This window comes from Fusarium sambucinum, chromosome III, assembly GCF_050947815.1.
Source record: "Fusarium sambucinum isolate potato_lamoka chromosome III, whole genome shotgun sequence".
In the NCBI taxonomy this organism is placed as follows: Eukaryota; Fungi; Ascomycota; class Sordariomycetes; order Hypocreales; family Nectriaceae; genus Fusarium; species Fusarium sambucinum.
In genome coordinates this window covers 5085869-5107750 of record NC_139292.1, presented here as the reverse complement: position 1 = coordinate 5107750, position 21882 = coordinate 5085869, and the positions used below count along the sequence as shown (strand labels likewise).

The following is a 21882-nucleotide window of genomic DNA, read 5'->3' as shown; positions in this document are numbered from 1 at the left end:
GTTGCGAGCTTACAGAGCCATGAGACCGAGGAAGGCAGCAAGGCCAAGTCCGAACTGGACGGCACCGGCGCCGGCAGTGACAACGGGCTCCTCGGGGACATCCTCGTCCTTGCCGGGCTTCTCACCCTCGGGCTTCTCGGGGTTGGTGGGGTGCTCAGGCTGGGCAGGCTTCTCAACCTCGGGGTGCTCAGGCTTGGCGGTGTACTCAGGCTTCTCGACGTCGGGGTGCTCGGGCTTGCTAGGCTTCTCAACCTCAGGGTGCTCAGGCTTGACGGGGTGTTCAGGCTTGCCAGGCTTCTCAACCTCAGGGTGCTCAGGCTTGACGGGGTGTTCAGGCTTGCCAGGCTTCTCAACCTCAGGGTGCTCAGGCTTGACGGGGTGTTCAGGCTTGCCAGGCTTCTCGTTCTCAGGGTGCTCAGGCTTGATGGGGTGTTCAGGCTTGCCAGGCTTCTCGTTCTCAGGGTGCTCGGGCTTGACGGGGTGCCCGGGCTTGTAGCCAGGGTGGCCGGGAATCCAAGTAGGACCAGCGGGGTGAGTCTCAGTGACGGTGCAAGGGCAGTCAGTGATGATCAGAGTGGTGGGCTTGGTGACAACATAGTCCTTGCCGCCCATGTGGAAGCTGGTAGGTCCAGGGCAGTAGGTGGTGTAGACATCGACAACGCTGGTGACGGTGACTGTGCCGTTCTTGCTTCCAGTGGGCATAGGAGCAGGAGACGCGGTGGGCTTGGCAGCGGCGGCGCCGATAAGGGCGAGAAGAGCGGCGGCGTTGAAGGCGTACATCTTGAAAGATTGGTTTTGTTTTGGGGATACTTCAAAGAGTGAGTGAGTTTTGGAGAGCGAATGCGAGGTTTGCTGGAGTGAGCGAGTGTGGTCAAGCGAGTGACTTGGGCGAGATTGTTAACGAGTGTGTGTTGCGAAGAACGAAGAGTGATGCTGAGTGATGCTGAGAGAAAAGACTTGATGAAGCTGTCGGCGAGGTCTTCTTATATCTGAAAATTGAAGCCTCAGACACTGGCCTGGAGCCTCCTGTTCATCCTCCCTTGTCTCACTTTCATCTTTGTTTTCTTTCCTCTCTGCCCCTGAGGCTTGCGACAATATGGCCGCAACAGTAAAGAATGGAAGCCAATGTATGGCCATATTGCTTCATTCCAATACGCAAGGGAGGAAATGGAAGGAATTGCGGCTCCGTTCTAAGGGAGTTGTGGCCGGGTTACGACATGCAAGGAGACGTTTTTTGTGTAATTGAGCCGGATGGTGGCGAGCCAATGTTTGGGAAAGCTATTTTGAGCTACGAGTTTGTTTCTAAGTAATCTCATTTATAACTTGTTAGGTGTAAGTGATTTCTGAGTCGATAAATGATATAATTCTCGGCTGAGATGACATGACACTTACTGTCTTGCTTTCATACTCTCAGTGAGTTATCTAATTTCTAGGTAAGCTTGTGTAAGTAAACAAACACAATGCCAATAGACAAAATTACCCTAAATAAAACATCATCCAGAAAAAGAAAGGACCCTCTCAGGTAATCCTCATAGCTCCCCGTTTCGACAATCAGCGATGCTCAAAAGAATCGGTCGATCTGGAAGCTGTCTTTGTCTTGTCCGTGAAATGTCTCTTTCTCCCTTGGCTCATTAATCTACCCATGGTCGCCCCCACTCACATAAAGAAGAGCATTGTTTTGTAATTCGTTTATCTTGACAATAATAACATTCAGCCTCTTTTTTTCTGATGGCATGTCTTGGTGACGGGAGCGCCGAGAAGTGGTTTTTTATATTGGTTCTATAGTGGTTTATTGTTAGCAAGACAAGCTTTGTATGTATTGCAGATGACCAAAATAGCAGTGGTTTTCTTTATAAGGATATATAAGTCTTATGATATGGCACTAGACAAATCTAAGGGAAATGGTGAGGAAAAGACAGAAAAAGAAAGACGCAACCACATTTCTTCTAATCTGTTGTTTATTTAAATTACCTTTATGCAGCCGAGATATCGACCCCTGTTCTCTGCAGCTTTTCATTAAATGGCTGACATAGTGAAGCAGATGGTTGAGACACGGTATGCATCCAGTCTTTGATTCGTAACACACGCAATATGAAACAAACATGTGCAATGATAATTGCTACGATATCGTTTTTATGTATGTATTTGATCATGAGCACGCGATGTCTCACCACTATTAGAACATATCTACGCATTCCAAATGTGCTATTTCACCTACACCAGTCAGTCATCATACCAGTAGACAAGCTCACGATTCAAGTGCACATATGATGTGATTCGCTTCCTTGTCTTTGTTTATTCCTCTCGACAAAACTATCGAGACTGCCCGCCCAGTGTCTTTTTTCTATGTACAATCGTATTTCAGCGCTGGCCCGCCGTAATGTACCCCGACTCCTTCCAATGCAATGCATTTACTTTCGGCCTCAGATGATGAGGTCCGTCCGTAAGTAATAAATAAATAAAAGAAGAAAAGAGAGATGAAGAAAAAATGAACCCCCCTAAAGTAGTACAAACAACATCAAAGTAATAACAAGAGAAGTGCTGCCGATTTCGTCTGTCGAAATCCTTCACGCTGTACAAATCGATCAACCATTTCACAGGCCGTTTCGTCCTATATCCATACGATCATAGTCATGTCTCGAAGATCCCAACCATCGAATATTCGTACAGCTCGTCTTTGCCGCATGATTGAATCGGCGCTCAGCGCTCATTACTCGACACAAGCAAGTACTGTATCCAAGCAGAAAGCTGTCGCACACCCCATCAGTTCCTCCTATCGGATCATCCGAGCGACCTATTATTATGATAATAGGTTTCCGATCTGAGATCCATCATGGATGAGCAAATGGGGCATGACGCGAAATAAAGGCCAGCCGAGTGCGTTCGGAGGCGGCCGAAGCGAGTAGATTGTTGTCGGGTCTGGTAGGCGAAGCCGTCGCCGTGGCTGGTGGCTATGGCCCCTAACTTAGCACTAGCCGCCGAGGAAGAGAAAGGGGCCGAGGCGAGAATTAGAACAAGAAGAAAAAAAGGAACATAGCAAAAAATAGCTCGGAAACCAAATAACACCGATAATGCAGGAAGGTATGGCTCTAGGTGGTATCGTTCTCATGATAACAAACGCTTTTGTAGCCAAAACTGTCAAACGTCTCTATACAAATGACTCGTGATTAAGTGAGGCAGATGATGTAAATGCTTGAGTTGGGCCAGTAAGGTTCAGTTCAGGGTCCTGGTCCTGGTCCTGGTCCTGTTTTTTTCCTGGTTTCTGGTTCTGGCCGCAAGTCTGGTTCTGTTTAGACTTGAGCTTTCCCTTTGAGCCTAGTCAACCCGCTCTAGTGTAGATAGCGCATGACCGGATTTCCTTTGAGGGAGAGATCACTTTCGGTTGGATCTGCTTTGGCTTCGCTCGGGGCCTCGGCCAACAACTTCGAATTCGTAGTTTCGCAGTTGCTGCTCATATTTGGGGCTGCGAAGGAATTTTGGTACCGAGTCCTGTTTTCTCCTATGTTAGCAGCTGCATTGCTTCATCTTCAATTGAAAAGGATCGGCGTGCCCGGGAACGGGCCTTGGAGCTGGGGAGGGGCGGTTTTTAGCCAAACTTACACTAGCCATCAGCTTGAAGACAGCGTTTTGAGCATCTTCAAACAGCGACGTCACCTCTTGAAGAGTGTCAATCATAGCCACATCCTGTCCAACGGCCTTGGTCATTCGTGTAGCTAGGTTGTTGCGCAACTGGTGGTCGATGTTGAGTTCGCAAGGCGATCCCGGAGCCAGGAAGGCATTGTAGATACCATATGCTGAAGCCATAATCTCCTTAATTCCGTCCATAGCATTGGTGTTGGGCGCCTTCTGCGCAGCCCGTGTGGCAGCCTTGCAGCTGCGCACGAACTCATCCACATCTTGATAGAATGACAAGTTCTCTTCACAGTGAGTATCCCGGAGCTGTTCACGGAAAAGGAGGCGAAGAGCTGGGTCGTTCAAGATCTTGTCGAGGCGTTGAGTGTTGGAGTCTCTGGTAATGCCGTTGCGCTGGGATGTGGCACCGCCTTCACTCTCAGAAGCACGTCCTCGAGAGGCAGCACCGCTGACAATATCCTTTCCGCGTTGTGATAGCTGATAGATGGCATACTTGGTAGGCTGGAAAAGGTTGCAGCCAGGGTTCTGAGCCATGTAAGCCCGATCCTGGGCCACAGGTTCCATCAACTCGAACTCGACGAAGAGAGTAGCCACCTCGAGAGTTTCCCTCTTATCCACAATAGTCGAACAGTCCATAAGCCAATCGGTAGTGGCCTTGCCAGTGAAGGTATCACGATATGTCTTTCCATTCACCTTGCGCTCAGCAGCCATCTTGACTCCTGTGAGTCCATCCCTATAATCATGTAGAGAGTCTGAGTCGGCAGCGTTGACAGTGGACTTGATGTTGCGGCCCTCGGCTCCAGCAAAACGGCGGAAGATAACTTCGATTGTGCCTTGATCGTGGAGAAGCTTGTCCGTCTGAGGGTCGCGCTCGAGCAGCACCAGTTGGGTGGAAGCAAGGTTGGCAAGCTCAGAAACTTGCTTTTGCTGGATGCCGTTTCTGGAGCAGAACCTATCCAATACGGTGATACCCTTGGGGGTTAGTTGCCAGACAGAGCCCTTCATCGTATAAACCTGCTGGTATTTACCATCGGCTGATTCGATAAAACGTGCCTCCAGAAACCTTTGACAGATAGAACGAGCCATGTCCTTAGCCATGGAGAATGTGGTGGTTGTCGTGGTAGTAACAATACGGGAGGGGTCCTTAGGATCAGGCATGCGGTTGGATTGAGAGAATTTGAGAGAACCCAGGTTGTTAATAGCATCCTCGGACAAAAAGGTGTATTCAACCTTGGTCAATCGGACACGATGAGCCGAGAGCGGCAGCAAACTAACGACAAGGGTTGAGAAAAGATCTTTGAAGTCCTATTTGTGCAACTCTGTCAGCAACGACTCGGGTAGGTATAGTTTAATTTCTAGAACGCAATTGGCGCCGAGTCAACGGCTATGCATGTCTGCGCACGCGGCGAAACGGCGCATAAAAGGCACACCAAGCATTTTGGAGTAGGACAATAGTTTACCTTTGTGAATGGTCGGTCATCGTCCGTCATGCGCAATAAGCGCGATGATGTCTGGTGCATTTTGGCGGCTGTGGAGGACTTGTAAGGGAGAGGGTGATTCGGGTCTGTTGTTGCGTAAGGCTGAGATGGCGGGTTGTTCGCCTGCAAAGTCTGGGGAGCAATCTTGCCGTCCACGGTTGCGCCTGACGAAAGTGATTGATTTGAGGAGCTTCGAAGACGGTGATACTTGTCCGGACTGGAGGGTTCGGACGAAGGTGAAGAGCTGGTGAGCAAGGAAAGCCTTGAGAGAGCTCCGCTAGATTGTCGAGGTCGGACGGAAGGCTCTGAAATGGCAGCAATTGCGTTTTGCGTGCGGTCAAAGGCAGAGGCGGCCAATGCAAAGAGACCTGTGGAGGAACGATTGTTGAATCTCGAGACTGACGAGGTATGGCGATGGTGACCTTGTTGTGGGTGATATGGGATGTAGACGGGTGCGTCCGTTCCTGGTGCTGGCCCTGATCCTGAAGCTGATCTTGATCCTGTGGTTGTATTTGCGGAGACAATGTAAGGGTTGTTGGTAGCGTTCACTGGTGGTGCGGGAGGTGGTTGAAGAGGAGGCGAAGAGCGTGGAGTAGTAGTTTGAGAAGGTGGGTGAGAGCGAGTAGTCGTATCCTGGTCGAAGGTATCAGAAGGAGAGGCAGACTGGTTTACCGTGTGTTTTTGGTGATGCGACAGAGTGGCCATCTAACGGGAACGAGAAAGGTCAGAAGGAGGGGAGTTTTACGGTGACGGCAGCGGGAAGGTTCAAATAAGAAGGATGGAAGTGGATGTGGATTGGGGATGGACACGGCGAACGAGTGGAAGCAGAGTAAACCAAGTCAAGTGGGACACAGAAAAGATAGATCAGGTCTGGGTGGAATTAGGATAGGATAGGATAGGATAGGATAGGCAAAGGCAAGAATAGGTAAGGTAAGGAAAGTAGTAGGTAGAGAAGAGGGTCGTAGGTACTGAGGTGGTCCTGGTACCTGTACAGGTACTGGTACTGGTACTGAGCCAGGCGATTCAAAGAGAGAGAGAGAGAGAGGGGAGGGTGGGGGTGTCGAAAGGGGACCCCTTGATCATCTTGCAGAGGCGTCTAGATAGAAGAGGGGATGGACTGCTAAGAAGTGGATCTTACCCGACCTCCGTTCTCCAGTCGGACGTGGGCGCTGAGGACAGCGGGCGAGATCCATGGTCTCCAGGCAGCTAAAATAACCAGGGCAAGGGCCAGGATCAGGGTCAAGATACTCAATTCTCCAGCGAAAAAGGAATCTCGGAAACCCAAGAGAGACGAGAAAGAGTGACTGTTACCATGTATTACAGAGTACGAGGAGGGAGAAAAGAGAAAGACAAAAACTACTACTATAAAAGTGGATTCTCAAAGAATAGTCCAAGAGGCTACAGTCCATTTCATCTTTCATATTATTGATCTATTGATACTAACTAAAGAACTGTAACAGTCCGCTCGCTCCCTTTCAAGCCAGGGATCTATTCATCTGTGTTTTCTTATTACTCATCACTTGCAGTGATGCCTTAACTACGAGACTGAGCAATATGGCACCTTTGTGCTGGGGTTTTCAGCGCATATGCGCGCTGGACTGACACTACCGACCTGTCGCCAGCCTGACATGTCACGAGCATTGAACCGACCTGTGCTGTACAGAATAACCAATGTGTCTTCTTACCTTAGCAGGCTCGGCATGTCAACTGTAGCGTAGCGCCATCTTACCAAAGAACGACATCGCCTAGGCCATTGACCGACTGTCTGTCAAAGGCTGTGTTCAAGGTCAAAGAAGAACAAGGCTTTCGCTTTGTTAGTAGCGTAGCGCCATCGATGTTCCGGGTACCGTACCTTTGGTACAGGAGGCTGCTTGTCGGCTCCGAGTGAAACATGGAGATGAAAGAAAACAGACACAGATATAGAGTGTTGAGCACCAAACCATCAGTGGCATGGAGAAGCGATGAGAATAGAAGTGTCTTAAACTGATGAGGGCGCTGGCACTAACCAGAGACCTGCCAAATATGACACTAATTCTTCATCGCTGACAACATGACAGTGTGTTTATACCATCTCAAACGAAATCGAAATTCCCTGTCTTGACTACACCTATTGGTAACAACGGTAAGTAAGATAGGGTTATAACGTTAACTCAAATTTACAAACTAGAAACATGGGAACAGGTACATGCAGTTCGGTCATAAAACATGGCCGTTTCCAGCAACTTGCATGTCCGGTGTCGATACTGGGTCCTTCATGGCTCCTATTTGCGCTATCGTCGCATTTGGGGCTCGTACATGCACTAAAGCGCTATACGTAACGCATTAGGACACCAGACTTGTTGGGGGTCCACGGGCTGAAGCCATTCGGCTTCCTTGGAGGTTTTCTTCTTCTTTCTCTCGGAATGCCTGCATCAATCTTTGCTAATATGCAAGCGGTCTGCGGTCTGCAGCACCTCCGCACTTTGCAATACCTACCATCAGGTAGGGTACGTAACAGTACATACATACCTACATAACTCTTCTGATCTGATCGGCTGGCACACAACAACAGCCCGGACGGCATCGGCAGCGAGGCACGACCGATTGACAGTAAACCGGCGGTTTTGAGGCGTTGTATGACGACTAAACCCGGACACAGATCTCCAACCGTCCCTCTAAACACCTGAAAATTCGTTTCTGGAACATGTTTTCCATGTTGTAGCTATGTGCGGAATCCCCCGGTGGGCTTGCCCACCACGAACGCACCCTGTGCAACCATGACAGGCGAGGGTCGTCTGCGTCAACGCCTCGTTATGAATCGCATCGAGTGAAATCATCGCATACGAACAACGCAAGCTAGCGCCCGAAAGCTTAGTCAATCCCAAAAGCGCGTTGTGGACGGCACTGCATGCTGCCAGCCACCTGAAAGGAATGTGCGCTTGCGCAGAAGGTCTCTTGGTGGGTGTTTAACGGCAACTTGTACACGCCTGCATCGTTGAATAGCAAACGAGAGCCAGGCTTGCGTAGGTTGGTATTATAACAGGGACCACTGACAGTGCAGAGCGAGCTGCAAGGTAGATAAATGTCCAATTGTACTCTGTAAACTGACCCAGGTTATATGTGGTCAGTGAACAGATAATCAGTAAAAAATGGAAAATGTTGTGTTGTCCTTTATTACCGTTGTGCTTCATTGTTCATTCCATCTGGGCCGTTGGCAGGCTGGGTAATCTTTCCTCACATGTTGAACCAGTACCACTGCGCGTGGCTACTGAGCCGCGGGCGTGTGCATGTCTGTCTCACTTCTTGCACTCAATCAGGTCTTAACAGCCCCCTTGACCGCGCGTGGCTTCAGGGATTCTGCCTACATGCTAAGCTGCATTCGGCCTGTAAACTTTCCTTGTAGCCCTTCCACCGCATCACGTTGTTGCCATGCGATCAAAGCGCCCAAGTTCCTGTCCATGCATGCAACCATGTCGCTGCTGGGCGTGCTTGCCCCTTACTATGTACTCTGCCCCACGCGATGTCTGCTGCTCTGCTTCAGAGTCGCTACATGCATCGGCATGCTGCCGAAGAAATGCCAGAGTATTTCCATCTTGGTTTTGCATGTTACCCGTTCCAAACCCTGGGCCATGAACTTTTGGATGACGAGTATTGTACGTACACAAGGCTACGCCCTGTGAATAAGTCACATGAAATGACCAGGGGGGCTGGCAGGATGTGCCGTAGCTAGGGGGTCAAGAAAAACAGCGGAAGAATCTGGGTGGGAGATCGGCGGTTTTTGGTGTAAGCCCTTCCGTTGTTTTTCTTGACCCCGAGGCGTAGGTCTTGGTCGTAGGATGTTGATGCTTGTCTATCCCAGCAGGAACAGCTACTTTAAGCATAGTGATAGAGGTGACGCTGAAACACGAAATTTGAAACGGCTGAACAAGTCCATCTTTGATGCATGAACACAGCGGGTCGGCCGCCCATGACTGATATCATTTTGGTTCGGCGGTTTTCTTGCTTCATCTTTGACAAAGCCGCAATGTCAAGCACGTTGCCTAGCCTGCCTGCCAGCCTAGGTATTCTACAGTACCTAAGTAATGTACATGTTTGGTGTTCCTCCCCTACTGTCGGGATTAAATGATTTTGCGCCTCGGGATTATCACAATTAGGGCGCTCGCATATTCGACAGATTTGGGGTAATGCCAAAAGGCGGGTTGCAAATCTTGGTTAGAGTGAACGCCACAGATCGCTCTGGCCTCTTCCATGGTTGGTGCGTCGGAAATTGATATTGTTAGAGCGTTGACGAAGTTGACTAGTTGCACAATCACGCTTCCTCAAGGCTGGTCGGTTTCGAAGCTGTTTATTGGTGTTGACCAAGATGTTGTCAGCCGGTTCACAAGGAACGGTGTACTTAAAACTCAGCCTTGAAATGTTGCTCCAGATTACCCCAAGGATGAATGCTTGTTTAACGGGCAATTGCCTGCCGTATCGTATCTCACTCGGAGCTTGGAGGGAGGGCCCTGTCAGTGACGGATGTCTATTAGATTGACCATCTCGCTCTGTGCGCACGTCACGCTCGGCTCACTCCCAGCTTAAAAGAGCGCCCATGCCCTCTCTTGTTGCGAAGCGAGATTGCGACACGCACCGTTACAGCTTCTGCTGCTCTGTGCTCATCCTTCTAGAAGGTTTCTGGAATCCTTTCCGTGGCAGGGACAGGGGTTTGAAGATCTTGAGTGGTCGAACAATCCAGGTCGACTCAAAATTCCGTCCAGCTGTTCGGCAAAGCAATTCGTAAACTGTCACAGATGCGGAGCGTTTCAGTGGGCTTGCCGTTAAATCAGCTGATCTTTTGGCAACGTAACCTTGAGAATGGGATACCGATAAATCTAGGTCTAGAGCCCAAAGTACATGTACCCATTTGGAGTGGATAGGTAGAGAGGTGTAGGGACTGAAGCCTGAGTTTCAGTACTGGAGTTGTAGGGGTGGGCGATCAACAAGGAAGAGAAGGCCCTAGCAGGGAAAGGAGCACACAACTCCAGAGTTGGAGAGGTGGAACATGACAACACCATCAATTCATTACAGTTGCAAGGTAGGGGAAGGAAACCTAAATGCTAATACTATGATATTGTACCCACATTTAGACTTCTGTCGTTTTGCTCCGGTTTCTCTTTTGCCTCCTCGTCAGTAATCGATGCTTGCGCAAAGGTTGTCACTTAGCCAAACGCGACCATAGCAGTCCTAGCGTCATGGTTAACATTAACCGACCCTGTCCCATCTGAATATCCAGACTCAGGGTCCAACTAAGTCGTCGACCAAAGGCAAACAGAGACGTGACTTTGATCTTGAGTCAAGCTACCTGTAGTACCTATCTACTGGTATTGGTACTGCAGCCTGCGGATACCTGCATTAGCTCTTGATTAACCATTTGCCAAGTCCAGAATCTTTACACTAAGGACAGTCGATATAGATAGAATGAAGCTCCTACAACAGTTTGAGTCTGTGCATATCACCAGCCTTGACACGTGAGGTCTTGTCTTGGAGCGATTATAGATCTAGGCTGCGATCTCATGGTGCAGAAGCATTACACCTTGCTATGGATTGATTTTTTATGTCGCCCAGTGTCGTTCCAAGCAACTAGCAATAATTCCGACGACTGAGTCAGTACAGCTGTCAGAGTGGGAATAAATCGGGGTTTGGTGGTTGACTTCAACTACACACTAGACTAGCAGTCTGGAACCTCAGAGGTCAACTCATCCACCCTTACACCGCCGCAGCAAAGAGTGCCAATCCGTCAAGACATATCCATGGTCTAGGTTGCAATCACCTGGGCCCGCAAACTGGACGGGCTGCCGATATGGAGCATTCACCGGAGTCCGTTGGGAGGGGAGAGTCGAGAGAATTGAGAAGAGGACCTAATAGGTTGTGACTGGTCATGTTTTCCACCATGTCGGCATTCCCACGTGGCTCCATCACTGAGCTCTGCTGCACGTAAAGTTGCCATACAGCGAGCGAGAGGAGGACTCCATTGTCCTATTCTTGCTCCACTTTGCCGCGTTTCATTCTGTATGATCTGACCACGACAATTTTCCGTTTTTGTCTGTGACTGCAATATTATTTTGAGCATAGCACAGCCGGCAAGGTACGGCACTGCACTGCACTGCACTGCACCTTACGGAAGCAAGATAGCGAAGCAGCGAAGCCAGAATCCCTAACGTAGTATCCGAATCCGCCGTATTTACACCCAAATCCTAGTCCACGCCGCATGCATAGCAGCTTTGTCAGCGATCAGCAGCGTGTAAGTTTTGGCGAAGAGACGCAAGTAAGTGGCGGTATCGATGAATACTGCAGATCCCTGACCTATGAAGCATTTCGACACAAGCAGACAAGTCAAACTCTGGAGATGGAAGTGGGCGTTATCACCATTTGTGGTTATGCCATTAGTAGTATATCATAACAAAGCAAGGAAGAGAGGGTGTGATGATAGTACCCTTGCTTCCTCCAGGTGCTCTGGCGGGGTCGGGCCACGTGGGTTTGTTCCTACACAATTGAAGCCACGCGTTGGGAACAAAGCAAAAGGGCAAAGAGGAAAGAGTAGTTAGTGGAGGCGCTTACAGCTTGGATCTTTTCTGATTGTTCGTTTTTCTTCACCGCGATATACGTTCTAGGCCATGAATTCCGTTGATACTACAGGAAATTTGTCCCGGCAGTTCGTAGACGAGCTTCTTTAGCTCATTGAGTTGTACCGGAACTACGGAGTTTCCAGCTCTCAATCAGGACGTCACCGCCGGTAGCAGCACGCTTTGTCTTTTTTTTTTACCCTCCCACCCAAGCAATTTTTTCTCTACTATTTAAAAATCGCCTCTTGGCTCTCCACTGTCCAAGGACGAATCCACAGGCTTCAGGCCAGTCGCTTACTATGATAAAATACTGTATAGCAACTCGTATAGGCTGATATCATTGCTACTGTAGATGCCCTTGCCGCCATGTGGCAGACGTATACCTGCATAAACGTGGTTTTATGTAGGTTGGGACGATTTGGCGTGACGTTTGGCGTTGTGTGCAATGTTTTAGGTATCGGTATCCATTACAAAGCAACATCTCGCGGGCGCTAACGATGAGAGAGAAATAGGTCGTGCTCTTCAAACTCGTATGTACTACTTGACTCTGCCATAATGTTGCACGCCAAGCTTCTCCATGGCAGTTTTGTTGTCAGGTCTGTCTGCGGTCAGTGCTTGCTAAGTGCGACGACATGGTGTCAAAAATCTCAGAATACACGGAGCCATTAACAAAACTTTTCAGGACCAGTCGCAGTCAAGTATATAACGATGGCGAAACATGTATTCGTGGGTCATGTTTCGTCAGGCGTTTTCTGTCTGTAATATGTACTTGTACCTGTACAGAGTTACCTATCCTCAGGACACACACAAGAAAAACAAGGGTTCCATGAATCTGATTCGATCCCCTGTTCATGTCATGCTTTCTGCCATCCATCCTACCATTGCCACGCGACAGGTACAATATACTTTGCCATGTGTCTTGTCATGCCATGTGCCATAAATGAACCACGAGGCCAGCAGTGATCACCCAACCAGCCCAGATCCGTCTAAACCACTCTTGGATCATGATATCCACAAATTTCTGCGAAGCATCTTGTCAAATCAAGCACCAAGAAATAGTGTCTTTACTGAGCAATAGCTCTCGCCAGTCAAATCAACCCCCTTGACACAAATTGATCAATTGAGCTACAGTTATTTGCACTAATGGTACGAACGGCTTTGCAGATCAAGGCTCGCACGTCATATTACTCATCACAGCTTTTATACGCGACTCCGTGCCCATCCTCCAGCCCTACAATACAACCATCCCAGCACGCAAACACACAAATTACAACCACAAGCGAATACTGCACTTATACGAAATCAACCTGGGTTTAGCGGTACTTGAAGCGGACAATAAACTTCGGCATTAACCCGTGCCCCCTTCATGTCGGCATTGGCTCCAGAGTTTCACACGGCGAACCCCGAGATCCAGTACACGCAAGACCAGCTATAGATAGATATTATGATCCGATTTATGATTGTGACCTCCACCGCATGTATGGGAACGAGCAAGGACAGGCTACCGAGCTGAAAAGGCCTTCCAAACAGTAGTCGGTGAACTACTCCGTATAGTACTGCTGCTATAACACGGCTAGGTTGGGACATGGGTTGGGCTTCACAGATTGAGACTCGAAATTAGCCCTGTGGGCTTTTCAAACGCGCTGCTAGCGGGCGATCTAGTCGACGGGAACAAGAGTTCGGGTGCCATTATCCAGGTATCTCTTGTAAATTGCTGTTCACATCTTCGACATTCGCATGTGTAATTGTACGTGTGTACGTGTGTACGTGTGTTTGCTACGTGCTTGAACACTCCTTACCAAGACGCTAGAGACTGAACCTTTTTCTTAGCCGCCGTGGTCCAAACTCCAACAAAGAGTGGTAGTTGGTCCCTGACATGCAGCAGCAACAGCAACTCCCCCTATTTCTCGTGTCCGAGCTAAAATCCGTGCTCAAACCTACCTATCTAGGAAAAAAACCAACTCTCCACCACCACCTACGTGCGTGCGCCCATCAAATGGACCTAGGTCATACCGCTGGCCCCAAGTGGACTTTGCTCAGGCACTGATTTTCTCTTGCGGAACATTTCCTGATCGAGCCTGTTAGACGCCCGTGTTTCACATAGTCAGTAAAACACATAGGCAGCGGAGCTATTCCGCCCTTGTAGAACCTCCAGTTTATTCATCAAACCAAATACTTTGTCCCAGAATTCAAAGCCATTTCTTGTGGAACTAAAATAACACTATGTAGCCAAATGTGATGAGATCTTCGTATCTGACCACCAACGTAGGACAGGAGGTGTCATACTTCGAGTCAAGCTCGACAACAATACATTCTATATCCGCCCAACTTTCACGACACAATTTCAAATAGACTTACACGGCATGGTGAGCTCTTTGGGCTCCTATCACATTCTGTGACCCCGGCCATAGCTTGGGCTTGGGGAGGGGGGGAAGGACGCCGAGTCATGTCCTCGTGTCAACCTCCTCCCCAGACTCGTCAGCGTCTAAATGTGTGGGGAACACCACGAGGTTGAAGCAGTTGCAAGGCTTCCAGGAGAGCTTAACATTGGATAGAGCTAGGAGGATGTCGTGGGGTGCTGTGCAGATCAGTCGCAAACACCTTCCTGTTGCACACTGACACATCTTTGTCCCTGTCATGTTTATATAATTCTCTTGCTGTGCGGGCGTAAAGAAGCATCTTCAGCCCTTTTTGCCTCGTGGGTCTGCCAATGCTACCCGTGCTGGGTCAGCGTTAACTGAACTATTGCCGTCGATCTCGAGAACACTTTTCTTTGTTTGACGCAGAGCTTTGGCCATTCGGTGAACTAACTATAGGGCGGCACGGAAGTTTGAGCTGTGGCAGGTCCCAGTGCAGTGGTGCATCCGATATGACTATCCAGTCGGATGGTGTACTCATCACCACGCTTGAAACTCTTGTAGTTTGCTAGACCATGTGTGGTTCTTGGCGCATGTTTGTTCGGATAGACTTCGACTTCGCGGAACCGGAGCAAGACACGACCATATCGACATGCCGTTCAGTCCGGTCTAGACACAGTAAGCACATGACTGCAGAGTGAAACCATCCAAACGCTGCCTGCCACTGTACTGATACCTTGAGCAAACATCAAGAATCAATTGGCCTATGATCTATGAATCGCTGCATCATACAACCAGACTGGATAAACATGTCTACATGGCAAGAAACCGTTCGAACGCCATCGCTTTTAAGCCCCCTGGCCTTGACACCTCTCAGGCGCATTAGTACTTGGGGGAATCAAGTCCTTCCCTCTCCCCTTTCATGATAGCTCTTATTGATGAAGCAACCCAAATCATGAGTATATCATGTTCTAATGTAACATCTCGTGTGTGTCTTACGAGTTTCCAATTATATCGAAGAAGGTGCTCTGTCCTTCTTCCAGCCCCTGTATCGCATGTTTTCTTCAATGGCTCGCCAAATCTGCTCCACGATCTCCTTGTCGCGGAAGCGCGACGTATCATGGCCCTCTCCGCGCCAGCGGTCAATACCGGTTGATAGAACTCGGTGACCCCATCCGCGGATGTTATCCGGGGCTGTCTCACCTCGCCAACCAACGTAAACGCCCAAAGTGTGCTTAAAGAGCTCGTTGGGGTCGCTCCACTTGTAATTCTTGAACTGCCAAGTCTGTCCAGTGGTGAGGACTGCCACGATTCTGTTCCAGTACTCAGGCTTGAATGCTTCGGAACCCTCGACTAGAATAAAGCGCATAGGACGGTTAGGGTCAATGGATGGTACAAGACGCTGCACATGAAGCATAGTGGCCGTAGTGCCGCTTGCATCGGTGGGCACAAACTTGCCATCCTCGAGAAAGGACCTCACGTTCGACAAGCGAATCAAAGAAGATGCCGAAGGTGACAGGAGAATGATAGGATCCGGTCGCCTTGTGGGAACCTTCTGATTAAGTGCTAGTGATGGGTTGGTAGGGATGCTGGTAGAGCTGGATTGAGATTTCTTCTGAATGAATGGTGCTGCAAGTTTACGAACATGGGAAAAGTCCTACTGAAGTCAGATAAAGCTCGGATCATTTTCACTACTACAAGACATACCGTAGGCTTAGCACCCCTTAAGACCGTGTTGCGATCACCCATCTTTCGTTCGCCATTGTAAATGCCCACTAGTCTGGGGTCCATGGTGCCCCGACCGGATCGAGCTTGAGAAGCCGAATTCACAACGCCCGTCTTCGCCGTTATCGCAGCATCGGTAGTTGCAGCATCCTTATCATTGGCCAGCGGCTTGATATACTCGCTCTCCTCGCTAGCGCCCTCAAGCCAGGTGATCAGATCCAAACGCTCAATGAAACCCAAGTTCTGGGCCTTGCCAGAGCTGCCAGCAGCCGCCAGCTCATCGTTAAGCTTTGTTGCCGAAGCGTTGTATTCGGGAATGGCGACCTCGCGGTTTAGCCAGGCAAAGTAGATGCTGCGGAGGTCGACTGGCTTGTCGTGCGACACGAAGCGCGTCGGGCCATCGATGGGGACTGCGATATCTTGGTTGGGGAAACGCAAATACGTGGCCTGTGAGAGAGGCACTTCGGTCGCGGATGCGTCAGCTGATGCGCATGGAACGAAAGGCGCGCCAGAGGAGATGGATTGGCGAAGGAGAACGAGGCCATCGAGATCGGCGGCAGACGCCATGTTGAAGAAGGTCGCGATGGAACAGGAGGCGCAATCGATTGGAGAACAATTCGATGTCTAAGTTGTTGGAATAGGCCACAATTTGATACTGAATCTCCAATGCAGGTAATTCGCGCGAATTCAGCGTGTTGTTAGAATGGAGTTTTGATGAAGTGATGATGAAAGGCTGAGGCTGCGGCTAGGATTTTTGGAAAGTTCACCTGCAGTTTACTTTGGTACCTTAGCTCTCTCTCTCTCCTACACTACCATTGGCCGGTGACTGACATGTCCAATCAGGGGTCTACTCTCTCGTCTTCAACTTGAACGAAATTTGGCAACTACTATGGAACATATTTTAACAGATTCGAACAGACACTCTGTCGCATGGCTTGATTTATCTTCCATTTGTTGAGTTCATCTTCATGTTGTTTGGCAATTTCAACATTGATTTATTTACTTCGCTACCAGGAAGCTCGCCAAAGCCATAGGGTAAGTTCATTATCATGAACATATCGTAGCCTAGACGCTGTTTAGACAGCCTTTAAATTGCATCGGAGGGTACTTTAGTTGTCTATTATAGTGGCTTTATGTAACGTCGAGGCTTTGCTTCACTTCTTAGGTTCAACTCTGTTCCAACTGCCGGGTTTTTGCAACACCATCACGCTGCCGTGCGCATGCGCCGAAGTCTTCGATCTGCATGGATGTCTAGCATGTGAATAACGTCATGGAACATGCGTCTCTATGGTGCATTGCACTGCAGATACTTTACCATATTGATAAGAGCGTACGAACCCAAACCAGCAACCGTTTTTCTTGCAATCAAACCCAGGCCTCTTGAAATTGAGTTAGGAGATTCTCATCCCTTGGTCAGAATATTCAACTGTGTACGATTATCATCGGATAACTTACCTAAAACCCCCATGCCCAGTTCACTCGCAAGTACCGTATACTTGAAACCGGCTAACCCTATCTTTGTGAAGCTTAGGATCTCTAATCCGCATCAAGCTAAAAGCTAGCAATGAGCCACTATAGCTATGCTTCACCCCCCATCCATCGCTTGAACGTAACCATGTACCATGGACGCGGAGAACTCTATAAGAGGCTGGTAGCCTCAAGACAGCAATCCTTTGTCCGGGAAGTTGATTAGTCTAATTAACGGCGCCGAACTAGTTTGGGAAGCTCACTAAATCATCTCACACTGGCGAATTTCCAACACGACGAGTGAATTGCATTTCAGCAGAGGCGTCGGGATTCCGCATGTAGTAATGATACAAAAAATGTACCTGTCATCTCTACTAAATATGGACTAACTGATTGGTGCCCATGTGTTTCGGAACATCCCATGCTGTCTCGCATCGTGTGGCAAAAGCCAAGGATGCTGCCACGAGAAAACAAGACAGTTCTTAACGACTAACCGGACCCTCAAAGAAATAGCCTGCACTTCACAAGTGAAAGTCTTGCCGAGTATAAACTTTCACAACGTTATGTACTGTACTCTTTTGCTGCATGTACACCTAACTCTGTATGTCCCTATCCCCTTCATCAAAGCCATGTCCCAAAAAGTAGAATTTCGCTGCTCCATGCAAGGACTCCGTCAACGCCGATCAACCCTGACCCCTAATTGATACCACAATTCTCAAATATATCTATATGCCAAAGACGAGCTTCATGCGCTCATATGTGAAAAAGGCGACCGCAGCCATGGGAAACACCTTGACATATCCAATAGTAAGGCCAACAAAGAAACCGGGCAGACCCCTCTCTCGCAAGATCATACCAGCAGTCTCGCCTATTCGTAGTCGACGGCCGTCACCCACGGCTCCGCCAACTTGCATTCGTCGGCGGATTACCTCGAGAGGATATGATGCCGTTTGAGATATCAAACCTGCGATACCACCGGCAGTAAGCTCTGCCCATGACCGTAAAGCCGCTGGCTTTCCCTCAGGGTGGTTCTCCTTCTTCGGTAGTGTTGTATGCTTCGCGAAGCGTGGTAACCGCAGAATATCGCCAACAGTATCGTGAGTCAAGAATGACATACCCGCGTACGGGAGCATTCCCATGACTGTTGGGGCAAAACCTCGATAGAAGTTGATCAGTCCTGTCCGGGGAGCGATAGCTTCAACTGTCGCTGCGGTTGCCTCTGTAGCAGCTGATACAGGCGCGGTGGCGTTCGGTAACCGGGCTGCCGCTGCTTTCTCCACGGGTTGCTCGTTATATATCTGGCGGCATATTGATGACAGGGAGGAATGACCGTCGCGCTTAGTCTCGAAAGCCAACCGTACTCGGATGACCTCTAGAGGGTACGTAAAGAAGACGGATGTGACGCCTGCCAAACTTCCACTGAGCAGCCTCCTCATCGGTGTCTCATGTGATCTATCGGGAATAATGATGGCTCGGATTTGTTCGTACGCAAGAAACTTGATACCGGCGTAAGGAAAGATTCGTAATAATGTCGCAGAATGTCCACGGTAGAGTCCGCTGAGCCCTTCATATCGGTGGATATCCTTCATGGCGCTGGCGACACCAACCCATGATCCTGTATATTTTGCGAATCGAGGATTACTGGCTTGAAATAGAATCTTAACTCGGTCTAATGGCGCGACGACGGTTTTGCCCTTTATTCAAGAGTTAGAACGACCTACGGAAATTTGGTATAAACACAATCACTTACAGCGCAACCGGCTAAACCACCCGCGACGCCAGACTTCCATATGTATTCAAGACTTTTCATGTGCGGTTTCGTTGTTGCTGCTTCCTGATCTGTGGGATAAAGAGAAGGGTCCCTTTTCGACTTGGTAAGGGCATGGGAAGAGCCATGGTTCTGAATGTTGTTTTCCCGCGCAACCTCGGTCATGGAGGAGGCCTGCTCCATATGAGCAGCGTCGGCGGAGGACATCGCAGCACGTGGCTGACTTTGTTGGACGGATTCGAGGCCTACGGATGCGACATTCCGTGGCAGAGTCGAGTAAGGATTAGTATTCGAAGCCAACGCGACAACAGTATCTCAAGATGTCTAGAGTTGGTGAAAACAGGTTTGGCGGGGAGAACGATGAACGTTTGGAGAATGGAGAGGATTTGGAGATAGCGGCGACTGAGCGGCAGAATTTACAATCCCCGGCTGTCAGCGGCGGCTTGGACGTCATTAAACCGAAGCTCAGTGGCCAAAGAACAGCGGCCTCCCCACAAGTTCGGGTGAGTTATGACCTAAAAAAATGGTCACGCAGCGCAGCCGGCGGAACAAGATTCCCCAGAACCCCTAAAGGCAATCGAAAAGTTAGCCCACCAGGGGTTTGAGACATTGCGATTTAGTGGACGAATGTGCTGACAATCCACTGAGACTCAGCAGATTCACAGGCATAGCAGAGGCTCAACCGTTCCATCCGGTGATCAATAACCGAGGCCGAGGTTTGCCGATTGTCGCCGCGAATTTCTAATCTTTCAACCGCGGAACAAAAAGAAAAAAGCAGGTGGAAAAACTGTCATCCGGCAGTCAAATTTGAAAGCCATGACTAAAGACAGCCACCGGTCGTCAGTCCTCTTTGAGAGTCCAGACAAGAGTCTTATCATTCTTGATATCCCCACGACCCTGGAAGAAAGCCAGGTTCTACCATCTCAGATCCCCCGCCGCCGCATCGTCTCCGCAGAGCCCCCCGCAACTCCGTATCCAACCCCGGAGCCCCGGCAGCATGGAAGGGGCGATCACTCGGCACTCGTGTCACCTGCTGCACAGTTGGCCGAGCTTATGACGGCAGCAACAGTTAGTAGCGTATTAGAGGACTTGAGCAGTTCGTATTCATATTCCGGTCCCTATCATCGGGATCGCCTCATTCAGTCGCAACCACCACCGGCGGCATCCATCCTGCCGCCTTTACTTCCAGACAAAGCCGAGCCTTTAAATGGCTCTATAGAGGCCCTGCGCGATTCTTTTCACAGCTCAGCTCCCAAGTTTGACCTTGTCGTTTTAGATCCTCCATGGCCAAATCGGTCTGTAAGGAGAATGAAGGACCAATATGCTACCGTCTTAAATTTGGCTGAGATGAGCAACCTCTTATTGCAGATTCCTTTGCCTGCTCATCTCACACCTGACGGACTCGTCGCCATGTGGATCACTAATAAACATAGCATCCATGACTTTCTGATTTCTCCTACAGGTCTTTTTGCCTCCTGGGGTCTCGAGCTTGTGACCGAGTGGACATGGCTCAAAGTTGCCACATCAGGTGAACCACTCTATGACATAGAGTCGACATGGAGAAAGCCATGGGAGAAGCTCATCATAGCAAAGCGCATCGGCAGCAAGAAACCAGAGGCCCTCAAGCCGAAAGTCATCGTGGCAGTCCCTGACGTGCATTCACGAAAGCCAAATCTTCGGGATCTATTTCAAGATGTTCTTGGAAAAGAATGTCTCGGACTTGAGATTTTTGCTCGCAATTTGACTGCCGGCTGGTGGAGTTGGGGAAATGAGACCTTGCGCTTTCAGCAACCTGAACACTGGAAGGACATAGAATAATATATCAAAAGATGTACGAGTTTTCAGTGTCTATTTTTCTTTTTGCGCTCATAGTCTTAACCCGCCCACACGCATTGCCCATCCAAGACTAGTTACAATAATGTACAGTTGTGTATCCCACAGAGGTCTTTTATCCATGGCCTCTTATAGAATTGCCGTCTCTTTCATTAGCAGTATCCTGCAATATCAAGTCATAGTCCGCCCTTGTCCGTCATTCGTTTAAGCCTCTTTCGTGGGCTGCACGGCCTTTTGCTCGTTGTTCAAGATCTTTTCCCATTTAGGATCCAGAACAACATCGTTGGTCCATTTCTCCTCTCCCGACATCAACTTCTTGGCCATGTCGGCTAGCTCCTGTCTCTCCTTGGACATGGGTTGCTTGCTCTTGAGAGGAATCTTGAATCGCTGTTGTTGAAGATGTTCGTCGTTGCGCTTCTCCATCAAATCCTCACGCATCTTCCACAGCTGGTTGCTCCAGGGTGTGAGGTCTTCGGGAAGCTCTGGCCATTGGAAGGGCTTCGCCAATTCGACAGTCATGACCTTGAGGGGCTTTGGGCGGTACCACGAGCGCGAGTAGGAGTTGCGCTGAGTTAAGGGCTGTTGCTTGACATACGATCGGACCTTTGTGACCTCAACATCGTATAGGTTCCACAGGTAATCTCGAAGATCGAACTTTGTGAATCGGAGAGGGACCTGGAAAGTGGCTTCGTTCGGTGGGAGGTGCTCTTTTCGTAGAAAGGTGATTACATGGTTAGGCCTAAGAGGGGAAACGTTAGAGATCTGGCGATGGAGAGTTGGGCCAAAAGACTACGCACAAGAAAACCTGCTTCTGTCCCAGCTTGAAGCCAGGCAATTGTCGAGCCACCGTCTTTGCTACCTCGGCCATGGTCGTCGTTGAGCCCTTTCAAAGATGTCGCGACGGTTGATTTGGGATGTGAAGAATTTCGATGACTGGCATCTGATTGGCTTTACGGCAAAAGTGAACTTCCGAGAGGGGTGCAGATAGTGAAGATCCGGTAGGTGCACGCCCCGCCTTTCAGTGTAAGAAGTCAATATCA

The 21882-nt window shown here is 49.3% G+C and overlaps 6 protein-coding genes across 6 annotated transcripts; 1 reads left to right on the top strand and 5 right to left on the bottom strand.

The window, feature by feature from the left end:
- Positions 1–9: 9 nt before the first annotated feature.
- FSST1_011884 (uncharacterized protein) lies at positions 10–780 on the bottom strand (the record flags this gene model as incomplete). The annotated part of the gene is made up of 1 exon (XM_083235057.1): positions 10–780. The coding sequence occupies one exon, from the start codon at positions 778–780 to the stop codon at positions 10–12; it is 771 nt and encodes a 256-aa protein (XP_083081580.1).
- Positions 781–3372: 2592 nt separating this feature from the next.
- FSST1_011883 (regulator of G protein signaling domain-containing protein) lies at positions 3373–5816 on the bottom strand (the record flags this gene model as incomplete). The annotated part of the gene is made up of 3 exons (XM_083235056.1): positions 3373–3489; positions 3601–4938; positions 5094–5816. The coding sequence occupies 3 exons, from the start codon at positions 5814–5816 to the stop codon at positions 3373–3375; spliced, it is 2178 nt and encodes a 725-aa protein (XP_083081579.1).
- Positions 5817–15058: 9242 nt separating this feature from the next.
- On the bottom strand, positions 15059–16341 carry FSST1_011882 (RNA pol II accessory factor, Cdc73 family-domain-containing protein; the record flags this gene model as incomplete). The annotated part of the gene is made up of 2 exons (XM_083235055.1): positions 15059–15706; positions 15757–16341. The coding sequence occupies 2 exons, from the start codon at positions 16339–16341 to the stop codon at positions 15059–15061; spliced, it is 1233 nt and encodes a 410-aa protein (XP_083081578.1).
- A 1625-nt stretch (positions 16342–17966) lies between these two features.
- FSST1_011881 (coenzyme A transporter) lies at positions 17967–19216 on the bottom strand (the record flags this gene model as incomplete). The annotated part of the gene is made up of 2 exons (XM_083235054.1): positions 17967–18935; positions 18992–19216. The coding sequence occupies 2 exons, from the start codon at positions 19214–19216 to the stop codon at positions 17967–17969; spliced, it is 1194 nt and encodes a 397-aa protein (XP_083081577.1).
- A 609-nt stretch (positions 19217–19825) lies between these two features.
- On the top strand, positions 19826–20827 carry FSST1_011880 (MT-A70-domain-containing protein; the record flags this gene model as incomplete). Its single annotated transcript, XM_083235053.1, has 1 exon — positions 19826–20827. The coding sequence occupies one exon, from the start codon at positions 19826–19828 to the stop codon at positions 20825–20827; it is 1002 nt and encodes a 333-aa protein (XP_083081576.1).
- Positions 20828–21046: 219 nt separating this feature from the next.
- FSST1_011879 (mitochondrial 54S ribosomal protein uL23m) lies at positions 21047–21710 on the bottom strand (the record flags this gene model as incomplete). Its single annotated transcript, XM_083235052.1, has 2 exons — positions 21047–21581; positions 21640–21710. The coding sequence occupies 2 exons, from the start codon at positions 21708–21710 to the stop codon at positions 21047–21049; spliced, it is 606 nt and encodes a 201-aa protein (XP_083081575.1).
- Positions 21711–21882: the final 172 nt, after the last annotated feature.